The 20,656-nt window shown below is 38.4% G+C and overlaps 1 protein-coding gene across 3 annotated transcripts in view; it reads right to left on the reverse strand.

The window, feature by feature from the left end:
- Window positions 1-1,762: 1,762 nt before the first annotated feature.
- Window positions 1,763-20,656, reverse strand: part of fgfr3 (fibroblast growth factor receptor 3) — a 36,966-nt gene continuing 18,072 nt past the window's right edge. For 2 of the 3 annotated variants that reach the window (XM_056760236.1, XM_056760234.1), the window contains exons 6-18: window positions 17,292-17,415; window positions 17,018-17,208; window positions 14,073-14,217; window positions 11,514-11,689; window positions 9,137-9,285; window positions 8,910-9,031; window positions 8,701-8,811; window positions 8,419-8,609; window positions 7,694-7,816; window positions 6,747-6,817; window positions 5,705-5,842; window positions 5,396-5,501; window positions 1,763-5,310 (exon numbers count right to left, since the gene is read on the reverse strand). In XM_056760236.1, coding sequence (XP_056616214.1) covers window positions 5,146-5,310; window positions 5,396-5,501; window positions 5,705-5,842; window positions 6,747-6,817; window positions 7,694-7,816; window positions 8,419-8,609; window positions 8,701-8,811; window positions 8,910-9,031; window positions 9,137-9,285; window positions 11,514-11,689; window positions 14,073-14,217; window positions 17,018-17,208; window positions 17,292-17,415 — 1,812 coding nt within the window. In that variant the 3' untranslated portion in view covers window positions 1,763-5,145. The remainder of the gene's footprint in view (window positions 5,311-5,395; window positions 5,502-5,704; window positions 5,843-6,746; window positions 6,818-7,693; window positions 7,817-8,418; window positions 8,610-8,700; window positions 8,812-8,909; window positions 9,032-9,136; window positions 9,286-11,513; window positions 11,690-14,072; window positions 14,218-17,017; window positions 17,209-17,291; window positions 17,416-20,656) is intronic. The other variant, XM_056760235.1, reaches the window with a different exon arrangement.

Here is a 20,656-nt window from a genome sequence, read left to right on the forward strand (position 1 = left end):
CCTAGAAAGGTAGTCGTACCCTAGTCTGGTTTTTAAGTGGAACTTTTGCCATTTAAAAAGTGTTTTTATCAAAGAACATCTTGCATTTTTGAGCATACGAGTAATATTTGGAGCTAACTTAGTCATGCTAGGATATAAACAAGATTATTACTTTTCTCACTCAAAATGGCCGCCCGCAGGCTCAACAAATCTTATTTTTGAATCTTTATAATGGAATGTAGTCTTCAAAAAAGCCTCACATTGCTGATTTTCAACATTCGGTGACACTTGCACAATAGACTTGTATTGTCAGTGTATTTTTTTCTGTAAACACATTTTCCTTTGCCTTTTCAAACTTTGCCTTACAGTTTTCTATGTTCTTATTATTTGTTCAAAATTACTTCATCACTAGCATAAATTACATGACAGAACATATTTCTCGTTTGTAAATAAACAAACGTTTTCAGTGAACTTGCCTTCAGCAAGATTAATTATGCTGCAAATAGGACTTAAAATTGTGTTTGAAGTGCGTTATAACATTCAAATTGTACTCTATAAATATTCAGAATCGGACACATGCCACTGACTTTCTGATTTTGAAGAGTCTGACTCAAATGTAAAGTGACTGGTTTTTAATGAATTGTGCACACACAAATCTCAGCTCATTGGGACAAGCTGGTAATACGGTGACAGCAAAAGATGACATGAGGGAAGCCAAATGAGAGAATTCGAGGCCTATGGCAGACATCAACCCCGAGAGAGTGAGAATTAAATAAGAGGTGCAAAGGAATGAGGTTTCCAAAGCCTCCCCATGAGCAAACACAGCTCTGAATCAGACACACCAATTTAGAATTGGCTCTTACAAACACACTGGTGAAAGGACCTCTTCAGCTGCAAAGTAATGTCCACGCAAGCACACACACAGACACACACATATAAAGTGTGAGTGAATGAGTTTGTTCAGAGCTCTGGGTAAGGACGTTCCCCAGCAGGACATGTTTGAGTCTGAAGAGCCGACAAGACACCAGCAAACAAACATCCACAATGCAGTTTTTGTGACACTTTTTCTTATTTCAGAAATGTAAGTTTTGGGAGAGGATTACGTTGCCGGATCACATGAAAATTGTATGCCAAATGCCACAAAATGTAATGTACAGTATGATGTAAATGACTTGAGTATTTATTTCATTATTATCACCTTTAATAAAAGTTTAAAAGAGCTCTAAGTCAATAACAAAAGAAAAACTTAGAAAACATTACACATTATATAACAACTATACAATGTAACTTGTATTGTAAATAGATACGTTAAAGGTATAGCTTACCCCAAAATAAAAACGTGTCTCATTTCATTTAAAACCTGTGTGATTTTTCTTCTTCTTTGGAACACAAAAGAAGATATTTTGAGAAATGTCACTGTGGTTTTGTGTTCACACCTAATAGAAGTCAATGGGTGCCAATTGGTTTGTTTGGTTACCAACATTCTTCAAAACATATTGTGTCTTTGTGTCGGCATAAAAAAAGAAACTTATTTGGAATAAGATGAAGGTGAATAAATACATTTTCGTTTTGGGTGAACTTTAAGTGTATCAAGCTTCTTTTTCTTGGTTGTAATGTAGCAAATACAAAAGGGTGGATTGAGTAAATACTATATATTTTGGGGTAACCTATCCCTTTAAAATTGTGATGCAATGTTTGTCTTGTTGCTTGGCACATTGTTTTCTATGTTGAATGCTAATTTATAAAATCATCTTTTGTCAAATCAATATTTGATGTTCACACATTTACTTGTTTATAAATTTATTCATTAACTCACATTGCAAAATAATGTTCATACAAATGAAAATAATGTTTATTCAAATTAACACCTTCAGAATGATGTAAGCCCTCAGCTCACAAGTCTGTACTGACTGTATATTTTCATTGATGTATTCTGCATAAGTTATGCATTTCCCTGTGTTTATCTTACAGTAAAACAATTTCATTTTAATTTGAAATATGCTTATCAAAAATTCCTAATAATTACTGAACGCCTGTAATATAAAATTGAACAACTGAACGCAGCGAGCATTGAATATTTTAGGAGAACGTGACAAGCGAGAGCTCATTTTGTTGTGTTTATTGAAAACATTTTGATTGACAGCATAAATCCGTCAGGCACAGACTGATAGAGTGTAAAGAGGTTTACAGCTCATAAGGGGCACAACTGAAATAGAAGGGAATGTTCCAGAGATACAGCGATATGAAAAGAATAATGAAAAACAAAACACAACAAGACTGTTAGTCAACTATTCCATTGGTTTGTTAAACCGAGAGGGATGCAGATGAAGGCTGAATGCTAAATGACCTCACTGCATTAAGAAAGAAGTACCTGGAATGCAATGCGATTCGTTCATAAGAAAATACTGAAGCTTTCATCCCTATTGAAACAAAAAAACACACCTAGATAAAATCTACTCGACATATAACGATCATTTGCAAATTTAAATCTATAACTTAATTTAATATCTTAATTCTAATAAGAGCTGAATGGCACTTTCAAATAGAGCTTAAGAGAGAATACATGTGTGTCGAATAAAGAGGCGACATCAGACCAGTATTGCTAATCATCCAGTCACTTCAAAAGTGCTGGAAAGTAACATAAATCTGTTCGGAAGTTCATGTAAACATTAAAGAAAACCTTCTTCAACCGCTGAACGCATCTTGGCTCTACCTCCATTCTATAATACAAAGCATTTAGGAATGCTGTCCTTTTGAATAACATGAAGGTCATAAAACAAAAAGGAAAGGATAAGCAAAAAAAATCAAAATAAAACATAAATACAAGGAAATAAATAATGATGTTTTTTATAAGGAGGGGTAAGGTCCAGCAACATTGTTTGCTATGTTTGAAACAATGCGAAAGGGCCGTCAGTAGTAGAGCAGAGTATGCAAAGAGCATCGAGAGGTGAGCCAGAGGTTACAGGTTGTACAAATAGATCCCAAAGTCTGCCGTCCAACAACAAACAGTAAACAGACTCCACACGTAACAGACAAACAACAAAACACTGTATCTTAAGGGCCTGTTCACGCATGGCGTCGTCTTGCGTCCATTTGCTCAGTTGTGTTTCTATGTAAATACACACTAGATGGATGTCTTTGTCTCAGTGTCAATGCATTAAATTCTGTTTTGTTCCTAAACGCAAGAACCCGCCCCGTGTGAACGGCCCCTACAGAACATGATGTCCATCAGCCGGAAAAAGAAATGACAGAACGATATCACCCACATTTATGAAAACCCAATCGGAGAATTAAGGTAACGAAGTGCCTTAGAAATATTTTTAAGGAACACCCTGCTTATACTCATCGCGGCTGTATATTCAGACCATAGGTCACAATATTCAGCCGCTTAACTCCCTCTCAGGCACTTAACAAGTACAAAAATTCAATGGTTTGCTGGAGGAGGGAAACACTCACGTCGCACTCTCACAGCCATATCGTATCAAATCTACAGTTTTCGTATTTTAGCAGCAAGCGAATCATCCCAATCTCCTTCTTTCCCCCTTTATATTTTATTGCCAGCTTTCTGCTTGAATGCAATTGACACCCTGAGCCACGACCAAGCTATCCCAGAATGCTTCGCTTAGATTTGCGGGGCCAGAGAAAGTCATCTGACAGCCGTGCACGCTAGAATTGAATAGCAATAAAGGTTCTGTACTCATTAACATAGGACTCAAGCAGAGAGGAAGTTGAAGATTTTGGCACTTTGCGAACATACCGACTCAGAGGATAACCTCAGAAACACTTTTTAGTTTAAGTAAAAGAGCAAATAAGAGCATTCTTAAAACAAACGTTCTTAATATGGTTTCACCATTTAGTTCCTTCATTTCATACGGTTGGAAGAAAGGACCACAGTGCCTGTCCTCGCAGAGGATCATCACTTTTCTAATACTATGGGAAACGGTCTACATATATTTATGTGTGTGTATATAAATTGCATGCAGGGAAGCCAAAATATGGAGAAATGACTATTTAGCAATATACAAAAATGTATAAAAGTGGTATAAGTGTGAGTCTTAAAACACTGGCACACTCTTCTCCTCACGAGAAAAAGCACTTGTGGTCCTTTACAATAAAATTCAATACTGAGATAGTGGGCAAAGCCGACTTATTTCAATTTTTTTACGTTTCAGCGTTACACTGTCCTGATGTTACCGATTTTCGTACATTCTCGTCCCCGTAAACCGAGAGATGGAAGAAAAGCAAAAATAAAATAATCTTGCACTTTTGTAGTCAATAATTTACAAAAATTTAAATCTCAAGAAGAAAACAACTTTTTAGTTTACAGTACCAAAACCCAGACTATCATTTTAGACCTCAACCCCTTTAAAAACCTTATGTCTATAAATAGCTTTACAAATATACATGTTAATTCAAATAAAACTTTTGTTTTGTTTTTTTAGATTAAATGTTTACATGATCTCAACAGTGTACGCTCACTAGCAATGCATTGTTCTTAAAATGTCATTATTTCATGATTTTTTTTAACATACACTGCTACTGACTGCAATATGCTACATATTTAAATCTATATATTTACAATAAAACTTTTTTTTAGATACATACAAAGCACACAGTTAAATTCTAATTCAATCTCACATCTAGGAGACATTTCACTCTCGTTTCTCATCTAGAGAGGGATGATAAAAGTTCCTTGTGAGAAAACAATGGAGCGGAGAGGAGAAACTGGCCATGGGTTTAGTTTTCACTCCAGTCAGATATTGCTGTGAAAAAACGTCCTGTCGGCGTGCTCTCTTTAAGCACAGAGAGAATTCACATGTATGACAGGATGATACTGTCGCTGTTACGCAGCAAACAGTGTTCATTCATTTTTCCTCTTCAACGTTTGCTTTTTGGTAGGCACGGAATGGTTTCACCCTTCTTAACTGTGTAGCGTAAAGGAAACAAACTGGCCGAATACAAAAATAGGAATATTCTCTTTTCAAAAAGCTGAATAATGATTTGGAAGAAAAGGTGGAGCTGTGGAACACAATCTTCCAAACAGCTGAAAGTTTGAAGCTGCTTCATCATGAGATCCGAGAGTCTTGTGTGCTACGCTTCTCCAGTCCGCCGAAGGTCTCAGAGCAGAACCCCACGGCACTAAACCGGAACTCTTTATTGGAGTGTTTATGTTCGTATGACCCCATTGCTGTTGTGATGTTTGGGGAGGCAGGGCTCATCCGGTAAAGAATCATGTGCAAACACAGAGTCGTCGCCGGATGAGCAAGTGCTGTTGGAGTCTGGACAGGTGGGTGAATATTGCTCGAACGGCACTGACAGGTCCAAATACTCCTAAAGTGAGCAAAGAAACACATTAGATTTGCATGCAATTGCTGTATATAAACATAAAGGTGTTTGATTGAATAACATCTCTTACATCGGTTGAAGTCATGGAGAGAACTCTGTCATGATCCTCCACCAGCTGTCTAAAGGTGGGTCTTTGAGAAGGAACAGCGTGCCAACACTCTCGCATTATCATGTACCTGCACAAAAAAAAATATATTTAAATATTATTTATATATTCATTTATTAATGTAAATATGTCCATACAATAAAAACATTATATAATTTATAATAAAAAATATTATTCATATTAGTACAAGCTGGGCATTTACTATGTTATTTAACACCATCATTCACTATATTTAAAAAGATGCATTTTTTTAACATAAAAAAACGTGCGTACAGTTCATGTGTGCAGTTGGCAGGTTTATCCATCCGATGGCCTTCCTTCAGCAGTTTAAACAGCTCCTCCACTGGGATCCCCGGGTACGGTGAGCCGCCCAGGGTGAAAATCTCCCACAACAACACCCCGTAAGACCACCTGAGATGCAAGAGAGCCAATATCATACATCAATCACAGGAAATGAAACCGATACAGCTATGCTCGAAATAATTCAATGTGTAGTAACAATACTCTGTCAATCCCTAACTCGCCCACTCCATCTATCTGTCTCGCTCTTCCTGTTTCTCTCTTGGGTGTTGATACTTGGCAGACGTAAGAGAGCAGTTTTGTTGGTTCTCAGTCAAGCTTATAATATATGTCTGCGATGTGAGACGTGAGTCTATTAAACTAGAAAGAGTGTGTGTGCACACATATGTGTGTGTGTTATCACAAGCTGCGCTGTTAACTCAGGGCTCTTTTGTTTGGACCCGCTCCTCCCACGCCACCACTGAGCACTGCTAATCAAATTAGCCACGCTAAGACACAACAGGAGCTATGAGCCAGCTAACGCTAGTTGGCCAAACACACACACATGCACAGATAGAAGCCTTATGGGGCTGAATTGGCTGGTCATCATATCACTATCCGTTCATTAGCTTTGTGTCACAGTCAAATCTCATTTACGGACATCAGCAAACTTGCATGATGTGCACACACAAAAACAAGCAAACCGAATTAGAGCTTATTGACTCATATATCATAGCAAAAGTACCGCCTAAAGACAGAGACAGATGAAATTATTGTATTATTGCTGTCACAGCCGAACTGTGATTAAATTGTATTTAAGTTTATTGAAAAGTACAGTGTGCGTGACAAATATTTGGTCTGTCGAGAGCATTCATAAACTTTCACACACACATTCACTCAACCGGCGTCGATGTTATCGTACAGTTCACTCGCATTCCTTTACCGCTCGATGAACTATATGAACAGAGGGTATGAAGGAGTGAAAAGATGAAGTGACAGGAGTAAAGAGGTGGTATGCACGGGAATGTAAACTCACACATCGCTCTGGTGCGTGTAGATGCGGTCGAACAGTGCTTCTGGTGCCATCCATTTGACGGGCAGACGACCCTAAAAGACACAGATCAGTCAGAACAACAATAACGCTGAGCCAGCAGATGCCCGGAGAACATCAACAGGCCTGCGGATAATCTCCTACTGTCCTATCGAATACAAATACACTTCAGTAGCCCATGTCAGTACAAACCCAACAGCATTCCACTCTCTAATGCCCTTTAATCTCGAACTGTCCCATCGAATAGCCATGTAGTTCGCCAACATCACCCCACACCCAAAACATGCCATCACAACACCTTAGTGTTCCAACGGACACATGCTTGAAGTGTTGGAGAATCTAGTGAAACTCTATCTTGCCAAGCTACTCTTTTGTGTTTTGCTGTATATAGAAGCTACTTGCACTCAAAAATAAAAATTATTTCATAATTTGTTCACTCTAATGTCATTCCAAACCTGTTTTACTTTCATGCTTCAGCAGAACACAAAAGAAGATATTTTGAAGATAGTTGGTGACCAAACCACACTGGCCCCCATTGACTTCCACTGAGACATTTCTCAAAATATCTTCTTTTGCGAAAATATTCAGAATCGTAATAGCGGGGTGGGCTATCCCCTTACGTTACGGGCATAGTTAATAGTTTAGTGAATTCTATGACATAAAGTAGGTCGAGTGTACACTAATGTATTCTCAGATCCTGTCCAGTTTGAGTCAATACTCACATGCTCAAATTACAGACTCTGGTTTCATTCAACAGTCAATTTATTTATAACAGTCTACTCATAAAGGTCCCTTCAACAACGCATACTCATTCAACACCTCTCAATCTGACGTTTAAAAATATAGTATCGAACCACATCCTCTCTGGTCCAGTGCCACACCGATGGGCTATCCTTCTAGCATTCTGAGACTGATTGTAAGTGTCGACTTACGTTGGTGGTCTTCTTGTAGTAGTCAATATTGTGCACGTCTCTAGCCAGGCCGAAGTCTGCGATCTTCATCACGTTGTCCTCGGTAACCAGTACATTGCGAGCCGCAAGGTCTCTATGGATACACTGGGGATGCAAACATAAAGGGGGTCATCTTTCATTGATAAATGTGGAAAAACATGACATCTCAAATATACAGAAGTGGAAAGAAATTTAGAGACCATTCTAAAGTTTCATTTAATCAGGATTTCTAGTATTGTTGTCATTCCAGTCCAGAGTCTGTTCAATTTCAATAAAATCAAACCTCAGGAGTGACAAAAAGTCAGTGAAAGACTGACAGCATGACAAGACACATGAAAACTGTGATAAAAAATCAAGGTTATCACATAAAAAATGTTTGAATTTTTCCTTTTAGAATATTACTGTTGTAGTGCTTAAAAGTAAATACGATTATATGAGTATATACTTGAGGTCTGAAATACAGAGCATCTTTTCTGATATTTGGAGCTGTTTCTCCTGTGTTCATCTTCTGCAAATAGCTGCAAATATAAATATTTTAATTTGAAATTTGGGAGAAATGTCTTTAGTAGTTCACAGACGAAAAAAAAAAGATTATTTAACCGTAACACATACCTATAAATGCTCAATTTGACAATAAAACTGAGTTATTCTGAAATGGTCTCATAATTTTTTTCTTTGGCAGTAATGTATGTGTTAAAATATGTTACCTTCTTTGAGGCCAGGTACTCCATACCCCTGGCGACTTGATAGGCACAGGACACCAGTTCTTTAAATGTCAGCGTTTCGTTTGGGATCTTACAGGTGTCAAATGAGTAGTCCATTCCAGGAGGTCTTCTGGCACGCAGATACTCCCTAAGATTCCCTTTGGAAGCATATTCCACCAGCACATACAGAGGACCTGCATGCACAAAGGTTCACTTAAGTAAAAAAAGCTATTTTTCAAGTCTTTATTCATAATTCTATTCGATCATTTGTGTGTGTGTGCTGACCATCTTGTGTGCATGCTCCCAGCAGATTGATGATGTTCTTGTGTTTCCCAATCATCTTCATCATCTCCATCTCAGACACAAGATCTGACAAATCCTTATCTGTGCCGTCATCTGAGATATTGCGTGAAAATAAACGTCCATTAATGGTCTGAAAAATTACCCTCATTTTCTTTAGGCAAAATATCATTAAATAAAGTATGAACACACACCTTTGAGCATCTTGACAGCAACAGTGAGAGGTTTGTTGGGTTTCTCTTTATCAATCCCCATTGCTTCAGCCATCACCACCTGACCAAAGCAGCCCTCTCCCAGCGGCTTACCCAGCGTCAGTCTGCAAAGAAATAAACAAATAAAATGACCAAATATTTTCACTGAAATGGTCTATATATAAAAAAAATGATAAACAGACAATCACATTATTTTGGAGTCGACTTACTTTGTACGGGGAAACTCCCATTTAGGGTCTGAGGGGAGTTCAAGCTCAGAGACGTTGGGCAGCATCGGTCCATCGCTGGATGACAGGCGTGCAATCCTAACCAAGGGGGTGTTTGAATTCATGGAAGAGTTCGATTCTAAGGACACCTGCTTGGGTAAAAAATAAAGAGAGCATGTTATTGTCCCTGCAAGACAATGAGAGCAAGAGAGCCATTGTAACAGCCAAAGAGAGAGAGGGAGTAAGAGAGAGAGAATTGAAACAGTAAATATCACAGACAGGAATCAATATTATGAGAAGAACATCTACTCTCAAGTGTTGAGTTACAGACTAAAACATGTTGTGTGTTCCTCTGAGGGCTGTTTTCTGGGTTTGTATCTGTCAGATCTCAGAGTAATGGAAAACAAAAGGGTGTAAAGCAACATTGCTGCCAAACAAACAGCTATTATCTGGAGTGGTTTTGTGTCCTTTAGGGATGTTCAGGAGGCCACCAGCTGACTTCCTGCTCATCTTTCATCTTCACTTACTTGTCTATATAATTTATGCTTCATCTGTACAATTCTACAATAAAATCAACTACTCCCATTAGACACGTAAAATTGCAAATATGTAAGTGTCGGAACAAAAGATGCATTCTATCTAATAGTGAATGCTCACCCAGACCTGGCTGAAATGCCTCTTGTAACCACACCCCCACAAATCCACGTCAGTTCGTTGTACGATTTGACTAAGACCGCCTACATGTATACGAAAGTAATGTAGGTGTACCTGTCAGTACAATTGTTTTGGAACCTGATGTTTCAAATATGGTAGAGGCGTTACATTTCTGTCACACACTTGCAGTATTTGACCAATCACAATGCACTGGTTAACTGGCCAATCATAGCACACCTCGCTCTTCAGAGCGATGAGCTTTGTAAAAAATGTGTGCGTTTGTGAAAGGCAGGGCAAAGAGGAGATACAAACATCCAGGGAATGTGGAAAATACCGCGTTTTTGAACCTTTAAATCGTGTACACACATTGCATCACATCTAAAACAAATGATAATATTCGTTTAAGCCGTGTCATTTGACCCCTTTAAAGGACAGTAAACATTTTATCGGCATCTAGTGGTGAGGTTGTGAATTGCAACCAACGGCTCACTACACCCCTCTCTTTCGGAGCACTACGGTGGCTCACACAGCACTAAGATGTTGTCACATTTTCGCTTCTTTCCTAAAGGAGACGTATTTAGAAATTGCGTTCTGTAGAGAAGTTTGTCCGTTTGGGGCTACCGTAGAAACAACAGGGTGAATTCCATGTAAGGGGACCCGCGGTGTGTGTAGATAGATATAGCTCATTCTAACGTAATAAAAACATATCGCTTTATTATGTAAGTTCTTTAAACACCTCTGAAGATATAGTAATGTATATTATATTTCTGTCCATAGGCTATCCTTAATCTTACACACTAGTCATTTATTATTTGTTTGGAAAAGTATCAATAGAATGTTCAGCTTTCAAAATGTATAGTCAATTGTAAATAACTTGTAGTTCATTTACATTCTAAATTGTGAATGGTCCATCACATCAACAAAATGTAACTGAGCAGATGTCTATTACTGCAAATATGGGGTGATCTTGACAGCATCAAAGCTTAAAATCGACTCTTATCTAAACCGTCAACACAGTTCGCTCTTGCAAACGCTGCTTTTTCGACTCAGAAACACAGATCTTGTCTTTCATAAGCCGCAGAGAAAAGTATGTCAGCAGCGGTAGGAAAATCTAAACGTCTGACAATGATATCTCAATATTTTCTAAAATTAGATCAACCAGCGGCGCTGAGCTGAAAATATCCACACACATAATCAAGCTTCAAGCTTTTGAAAATGAGAAGAAAAGAGACATGACTGCCGTAGCAGATTCCTGTGTAAGATGAAACAATGTCAGACTTTGGTTGCTGGAATAAAATCGCGTAAAAGAAGAAGAGAGATTGAGAATGGGATAAAGATTACAGACACTGACAGAATATGAGTGTGTGACAGCTGCTGTGCTTTAAAATGTTTAAACAACTTGAGCGTAAGTTTCACCAGGAGTGAAACGTGATCTAAACTCTGTCAGTCAGAGGAGAGAAGAAATATTTCTTCTTTATGAGACACTTCTTACTGATGTATTCATAAAAACATACAGCCCCAAAACCTCTCTATTAAACAACCTTTGAATTAAAAACTTTTGGAGTTTTGTGGCCAGTATTTGTTTTTAGAATACAAATAAACTTAAATATCTATAGCATTAGTTGTATAAACTCTAACCATGTAAATGATGCATTCATAGTAATGAGGAGAAGAGACAGAGAAAGAGAAAACAGATTGATCAAATCTTGTATCTACTTTCTGTTACCTGTCTCTTGAGAGGGAATTTGGACAGTTTTTGCACAGTCGGGGCGGGGAGGGTCTTCTGCGGGTTCATTCGCATGCGACACAGGATGATGATGACCATGGTGAGGATGAAGAGCACGCAGCCTGTCACGTAGATGAGGATGTCAGCGTAATCGTCTTCTCTCTCCATCTCCACCGCTGACAGATCAAACGGATCAAAGATTAGATATGTGATTATGTCACCAAGTGTGCTGCTGTTAGACTGAGAAGTTCAGCTTACTAAACTTGTGTTTCCTTATCGGCAGAGTCCCAAATGAACACTCACTAAGTGCCAAATGTGCCAAAATTTGGCAAGCTTTGCATTGACTGGCAAACAATGCTGTACTTGCCAGTTGGCTTCTAATGACGTTTTTTTATAAAGACCTGCAATATAATACATGGCTTAAATCGAATTGTGACACTGATATTCTTGACCCTCTCTGAAAGTGACAGAAGTGATTTAAAAACACACAAACCGCCGACTAAAGCACACATCTGTCACAACTCATGCGTCTTCTAACGTTTTTCTCAGTGGAAAATTTGTCCTCAGAGGTTTATCTAGGATCTCTAAAGGGTTTCCATGTGCCGACACATTTATGGAATTTCCCTTGCAAAACAACACAAGTATAAATAAGAACTGAATCACGATGGTTTGTCGTGTTTTTGAACCGTTAAGTGCAGTTTTGCGTATGATTAGCCAAGTGAAGCGGTACATTTTAATTAATATAATTCATTTTATTTGTTACTGTAGAAATGAATATATGCAAAGGTAAAAAAGTGTTTTAATCACATAAAAAATATATTGTTGAATTTGACTTAAATACATGTAGAAATATAACTGTTGTATTGCTATAATGTGAATATGAACGTGTCTTCTTTGCAGTATTTGAGGTCTGCAAAAATACAGAGCACCTTTTCTGTTATTTTGATCTGTTTCTACAGTTTCATTTTCTGTGAATAAATGCAAATAGAAAAAAATATACATATTTTTTAATTTGATAGAAATATTGTTGGTAGTTCACAGAATGAAATAAAATTATAATTTTATTTAAACAGAAATAATTAGTAAAATCAGAATAACATAAAATAACTTTGTAAGGGTCTCTGAATTTTTTTCAGTGTCTGTACACAATTTGTAGTATGTATATTTTTTATTAAAAATTTTTTTTTATTATTTTATTGATACTATTAACAAAATATTCTAGGCTACAATATTTTCACAATTCACCCAATGTTCTGGCTAATAATGAAAACTGCTTATCGCCACAGAACCCAACAATTCTGCTCAGTAGGGCCATAAGAATTTAATTTACAAACTAGTGCGGGACTGAGAGTATCTCTAGTTACAGGTTGTTTAGAAGAACTAACCCCACTAATTAATTTTATTACAGATGATCTAAAGTCAATGAGTTGTTGTTGTTTATGTGTTCGAAGTTCGTTAAGCGAAAAGCCTGTAGTTAAATTACTGCCTCCTTACAATCGAATTAGCATGCTATCACACCCCTACGCAGGTACAAACATCCCATAATGCCCCTCTCTCCGGGAGGCTTATTTGGCATTACTGTAATGAGCTCCGCACACAGAGCTGTGCCGGAGTTTTTTAATTACGCCAGCAGAATGCAGAGCGGGATAACAGGATGAGCCTGCCGTCGCTTATCCCGTTGTTAAGCAGTGAGGATATAAGAATTAATGAATCCAGTCTTCCAGCTACTGGAACTGTGTACCATCAGCAAATACTCCAGTAAACACCTCTGACAAACACTTTCATTATGAGCACTTGTGTTATCCAGCGGAAACAGTCGACGGGAAAATCTCATCGTTCTTACCATGTTTGAGTAATGGTGTTTTCTGAATATGTCATGTTTAAATCTTAAAACAATTATTAACCTGCCGGACTCGTGTTCCCAGGAAATGGACATAGGTGAGAGCAGATGGCATATTTTATTTGACGCAAAATATTAGTTTAGTCAGTTACGTTCCGATTCAGTCTGGGTTGTATTTTATACCTCGATGTTTATTTGTTAAGATGAAAAATCGTGAAATATAATTTTTCTAGAAAACATTCAGTGCCCAGAACAGATGAATTGTGAAAAATTATATAAAACTGAAGACGGCGTCTTCAAGTACCTTTTCAAGCATGTTTTGAAGTGGGCACCACTGGCCAATCATACAGAGGTGAGATGAACAAATTTATAACGTAATACATTTAGACAAAATCGATTTTACCCATCTCGCATCATCTACGTCAAATTATCTAAATCGATAATTACTTTTTAATCTATATAAACCCGGATGAATACAAACCGCATGCTATCTTAGTCTCAATGGATTTTCCGTTTCGGACTTTCTGAGCATGGCATGGTATGATCTTCACAGTTCACCGCTACACCTCACCATTGTAAAAAAACTCCGAAGAGAATAACATTTATAAAATATAAAACAAAATACTTCACACAATAAATCACCCGTGAATAAAAGATGGACGGAAAAGTCACACGAGAAGAACGGCTAAGTAGGACACCCAAGAGATAGACAAGTATACCTGGTAATACTGTAAGCCAGGCAGAGTGATGGGTAAAGCCAATGGAGTTTCCCGCTAGACATGTGTACTGCCCCGCATCCTCAAAAGACACATTGGTCAGGTAGAGAATCTCCAGCTCTTTATCCGTAGTGTTTATACCCGCAGTCTGAGAAAGCAGAGAGAAAGAGAGAGAGACAGATCCATAAACCAGAAGCCTTAAGAAGAGAACAGGGGAGAACCACACCCAGATCCTGAGAGAAAGATCAGTTAGACCCATCACCAATATACCAGGAATACAACCCTGGCTGAAAGAGAGAGATATAACCTACATGGCAAGAACCAATTCAGTACTTAAGTCAGTAAAAATATTTAAAAAAAAAACATTTGCTTCAGAAGCAAAATTTGTGACACAAAAAAACTTGATTCCAAAAACTATAATTCATGTTCAATTCTTGGATTTAAGCATATTTTTCTTACGGTTTCTTAACCATTAAGAAGGTCATGAAGTTAATTCACGATATATACTCTGAAAACTAGTCTCAATGCCTCACAGTATTGAGCTTCGTAAGTAAATTACAGATATTTTTACTGGAAAACAAGACAGACTGATTAGGGAACCAATTTTCGTGGCGTAAAAGCAAAATAAAACCCTAAACCCTTATGGAAAATGTAAAGTCTGTCAGCGGCGGCGGGTCGTGTAGACTCTCCATCCAGAACGTCTGTGTGAGGTGCAAAGAAAACATAAAAATGCCCCCCGAGGTGAGAAAACTATTACCAGCGAACCTCGTTTCAAATCTCATGAGATAAACCTATTTAACCTTGTTTATCACCCAAGTGGTGTGCATACGTGTGTGTTCAAACGCTGAAAAGAGCTGCGGTTAAATTGTGGCTAGCGGTGTACATTATATGGGAAATCGATACGTATGTGTGTGCGGCGCTGTCTCCGTTTCTATTAAACAGGCCCTTGTTGCATTGATTGGAGAAGAAGAGAAAGCGAGGATTTAAATGAAGCGGACACACGCTCGGCTTACATAACAAGTCCTTGGATCAGGTCACCTTTTTTAATGTGTGAGAAGAGCAGGCTGTTTGTGAGGGAAAAGCAGAGAGAAACGGAGAGTTTGTCTCGACACCACCACCAAAGTCTTGAGTGACAGCGGGTGTTTGGAGAGAGCTTTACCTGGCTGGGACACTGTGAGCCAGAACACATTCTCTGACATGCCTAAAAAGTTGCGGGCTCTGCACCAGTACTGGCCTGCGTCTTTCTCTGACACATTACACAGAGTCAGAGTATCCAAGGCCTCTTTTACCTTACTGACAAAACTCTGCAGAGACATACACAAACACTTGGTCAGAGCGAAGCACGTTGACACATGAATACAGACAACTGATGATTTTAAATGATGCCTCCGCCTTGTTTAGCATTGTGTAACATCATGTTGAAGAGTGCGGTGCGTTTGTATTTTAAAGGGACAGTGCACATATGTTTATCATCTACTCTTCCTCATGTTGTTTTAAACTGGAAGATTAATTGAGAATTTTTGAAGAATGTACTGGTTGTTCTTTTTTGGCGGTGTTGTGTCACTTTTAATTCTTAAAGGAGCAGTTCACCTCCATATGAAAATTCTGTCACCATTTACTCACCTTCTTGTCATTTTTAACCCGTTTGACTTTATTTCTTTAGCAAAACACAAAAGATGATATTTTGTAGAATGAGGGTAACCAAAAAACATTGGTCCCAATTGACTACTATGGACGCAAAACCATTGCAAGTCAATGGTGACCAACGGTTTTCTGTTACCAACATTCTTCAGAATATCTTCTTTTGTGCTCTGCAGGAAAATTTCATTTACTCACCATAAATGATGACAGAATTTTCATTTTGGGGTGAACTATCCCTTTAAGAGCCTCCTCTCAACATTCACTTTAGTTAAACAGTGCCATTAATTCATGGATCAAATGTTCTATTTTTGCCTTCCACATATAAAAGCGATACAAGATTGAGTAAGTTATGAAATATGATTTTTTTTGTCATATTTTCCTTTATAAGCGTAAAGCGTCACTATTGCTTTAAAGTTCACCCAATAATGAAAATTCTGTCATCGTCCCTCTTGTCATTTAAAACCTGTATGGCTTTCTTTAATGTGCAGAACACAAAAGAAGATTTTTTTATGAGTGATTCAATGACAGAATATCCATTTTGGGATGAACCGTCCCTTTAAATGAAATGTGCAAATACTCAATTTTAACCTTCTCCGAATGGTTTTCAGATGCTCATTGACTTTATTCTCGGTTTCCGATCTCTTCCTTGATCGCAGCCTTTGCGCCACACATGATCCGTCGCTCAGCATTCTCTGTGTGGGGGGGGGGTATGGGAACGCTTCAGAGGGTGCTCAGATGAGACTGTGGAGAAGGGAAAAGCCGTCGCGCGGCTCCCAGTAAAATACTGTTTCAATTATGTGGGAGTCTAAAATAGCGTGGCGGTCTGGCCAGCCGACGCTCTCCCCTCCTCTGCCTGCTGACTCGGTCCTTCCCTCGCTTTCCGCACTCACTTTTTCCATGGCTTTTTCGGGAGCCTCTTCCCTCGTTCCCTCCCTCTTTCTCCTGTGAAGAGTGAGTGGGGCAGCAGAGCTAATGGCTGTCTCCCTTCGCGACGCCACCGCGGCGGTTAGCTTAGCGCAAAACATATGTATGCCTCCTCTCTCTCTCTCTCTCTCTCTCTCTCTCTCCTCAAAGGAAAAAGAAAGCAAGAGACCCCGTAATCTCCTGTCGCTCAGGCCTGTAGTGAGATGCTAACATGGGTGGGATTGGGAGTTGGAGGGAGGTGCTCTGAAAGCTACTTATAACTCAAAGGAGACTTAATGTGAGGATTTATTTAAGCTGTAGTTGGATCATGTGCTCCCCTCGACAGTCCTAAATACGTTTTTGTACAATAGAAGCATTTGATGTAAAACAGAAAGAAGTTGTACCTTGAGGATGTGAACGTAGGGGGTGCCATTGGGCCCGTACTGGCTTCCATTCACCTCGATGTGTTTGAGCCACTGGATGTGTGGCTGAGCATCACTGTACACCTTACAGTGAAACTCAACATCACTGCCCACCACCACCGTCTGATTGGCCGGGAGTCCAGCCTGTAGGATGGGGCGGTGAGGCGAGCGCTCTGATTGGACAAGAGAGGTAATCAATGTCAATCTCCGAAAAAGAAAGGTAAAATAAGTTTGCGTGCGAGTTGTGTGTTCATACCGAGCACATCGAGTTGGTAAGTGTGTCTGATAGTCCCGTATTTGTTCTGTACCACACACGTGTAGTTGCCTCGGTCGGATGGAACGGCGCTCTCCATTACCAAACTCCACTGCTGGTGTCGCAACTTCAGAGAGACAGACAGAGAGAGGGTTATTCATGAAGTGAGATATTATATAAGGAGTGAATGTGAGTTCTTCCACAGGTCTTTTGAAAATACGCAGGTGCTAAATTCTCCATGTCAGTATGATGTTATGAGTAAGATCCAGTGGGCTTGGCTTGCTGGTGATGGAATGGTTACCCATGTAGACCCCACATGAATGCCATGCCAACAACACTCATATGTAAAGACTGAGATAATTCCTCCAACAAATGAAACTTCTGAATAGTCTTCCTATAGAATACAAAAGTACATTTAAAAGAACATACATTGATATGGTTTGAGGTGATGGTCAGCTTAAAGTGACAGTTCACCCAAAAGTGAAAATTCTGTCATCATTTACTCACCCTCAGATCAAACTTGTATACTTGTCTTCTAATGGACACAAATTGAAAGATATTTGGAAGAATGTCAGTAACCAAACAGATTACATCCCCCATTAACTGTTAAAGTAGGGAAATAAATACTATGGGAGTCAATGGGGGATGAGATCTGTTTGGTTACAGACATTCTTCCAAATATCTTTCTTTGTGTTTAGCAGAATAAAGAAATGTATACAAGTACAATCTGAGGGTGAGTAAAATGATGACAACATTTTATTTTGGGTTAAATTATCCCTTTAACTGCTGCTTTTAAAGAAAAATATCATAAAATTTGTTAAATTGTGGTTTGATTGTCACCAAAAGTTATAGAATACATTGCTCGAGTCATGTGGACCACAGTTTTATTTTGAGCTAGACACTTTCTAGTCCTTATGAAGTGTCCTTCTATGTCAAGTGCTGCTTTACAAATCGGCAATGAAACTTCTACTTTTTCTTCCACGGAAAATATAAAAGCATATGGGCTGAAGATTGACATGAAGGCCATTAATAACGCCAGATTTTTCGTTCTTGGATGAACTATACCTTTAACATCATCAGACATATGAAATGTGCCAATGGGTCACAAAACCTCTTTCTGTTTACACAAACTCTTCACCTTCTCACACACACTCATTCACATACACTAATTACATGTACGTCTTTCTCTCTGCCTATTTCAGTCTCTCTCTCTCACTGTCTCCCTTTCATTCTCTCCGCACTCTGGAGGTCTGAGTGGAAAAAAATGTAACTGTGTAAATATTATGGCCCATGTTTTTGAACAGTTGCGTGGTAACACCGCCTGAGCGGGCAACACGCACACAGACAAACACACATGCCTATGAAAGTTGGCAAAGGAGTCTGTGCCCCCTGCACTCCTCCCCACGTCCTCTGGTTCCTCACCTCGACTCGCTTGTCAATGAATCTTTGAGGTTTGGTGACTGACACGCTGCATGAGAAATGTGCCTCTATGTGCCACTTTCCAAGAATACTGTACAGTTTGGTGTCTCATTATATTGTGTTACAGTAAGTACAGGCAAAGTACAGGCGAATGCAAAAATATTGTTGTTACATTTAAATGAGGCAAACATCACAAGTTATTTAAAAACATCAAAGGTATTTCCAGTACAAATATATTTATCATATTGCTGGAAATCTCGTATCTCCATATTTCGAGATTTTTTTTTTTGAGACATTAATCATTATTATTAGTCACGCTTTATGTTTGTTGCAGGGTTTAGCAAATATCTAACCAGTAAAAAGTATTAAAAGCGCTTATCAACTTTGATAAAATATATGTAAAATATATACATGTATATATATATATATATAAAATACAGCATGTAAATTGTTTAAAAGTGTGGAAAGTGTGTGTAAAACGGTTGAAATTCCCGTGAACCGGAAGTTTTCAAGTGAAATGAAATTTCTAACGAGAAAAATAGTGGGCTTGGCTTTCGTATTTCTGTACGATTTGATGTATAAAAACAGCCATTGGATTTTGAAATGTAACCGATAGCACACTGACAGCTGAAGGGAAAGAGTTAACGGATGCTCCGCCCAACCCGTCTAACATACATCATTTAAGATGGATAGTCGTGGATGTAAGTGCTTTTTCAGATTTTACCTGAAGTTTATGAGGGCACATGATTTTTAAAAAGAGAATGACCCAGATTGATAAACTATTTACAATAAATGCTGCAATATTTCATGAAAAATAGGCATTGTAATTTTTTATTTCACTCAGACTTTAAGAGAGTTAAATCAGGGCTAACTTGACTCTGCCATTTTGTGTAAGACATTTATCTCAATGTGTCGCCTGAGAAGAATTCTCAGCTGCTCTTCAATCTACGTGAGCCCTTATTTAGGAATGGGAGGACAGATAGAGATAGTGTACTTATCCATCACTTCTTAAAAGACAGAAGCAGAAAGTGTGATGTCACCCTGCACCAGCAGATTCTCACACCCAAGCAGGGCTTTGATAATCAGCTGATATTCTTCATAACATAAACCATATAAATCCTCTTTAACATGATACAGGGGTTAAAAGTTTCATTGTGGGAATATTAAGAGTAAAGAGACTAAAATGTGTGTGAGGAAACTCGGGTCTGTCTCGCGTGCGTCCGCGATTTATAGTCGTGTCAAAATGGTGTAGTCTCTTTCTGTCAGTGGTGCTGTTTAATATGACCCACAGAGACAGGAAGCGAAAACAACTGACCCCAGGGCTAGTCATTAAAACGCCAAAACCGTTTCCCTTTCTCTAACTGGAAGTCTGACTTGAATTGCCGTGTTTTACTATTTAAAGAACCCATCAATATTGTACAGATGGCCCATTATCATACACAGTACATGAACCCTTACATGAAACTCTGTTAAGAGCTCCGGAGAGCCTACTTTTAGCCAACCGGCATATAAAATTTCCTTTTGCATATTTAGGATTCATTCCTAAACAGCTATTACTACTAAAGTTGAAGTGAGTAATTTCTGAACAACTAGCGTCGCTGTTTCAAGCTTGAGGGCCTGTACAATTTAGGCTGTACAATTATTTGGAGTGTTTTTTACATTGGTCTTTTATTGCAATATCATTTGTTTCATATAATCCCATCCTTGAATAGCAATACAAACAAAATAAACCTTGATTGGTCTCATTTCTAAGTGGGCAGGTCTTGTGGAAATATGGTTAACTAGACTTATATAAGTGATTTGCTGAATGTTATTCTCATATAGGATCAGGTATTTAAACACAAAAAATGTGAATGGGGGCCAGTTAACAACATTCTTCAAAGTGTCTTCTTTTCTGTTCTAATGAAGAAAGAAAGTCAGACATGTTTGAAATGACAAGAGGGTGAGTA

The sequence above is a fragment of the Triplophysa dalaica genome, chromosome 11 (genome assembly GCF_015846415.1).
Source record: "Triplophysa dalaica isolate WHDGS20190420 chromosome 11, ASM1584641v1, whole genome shotgun sequence".
In the NCBI taxonomy this organism is placed as follows: Eukaryota; Metazoa; Chordata; class Actinopteri; order Cypriniformes; family Nemacheilidae; genus Triplophysa; species Triplophysa dalaica.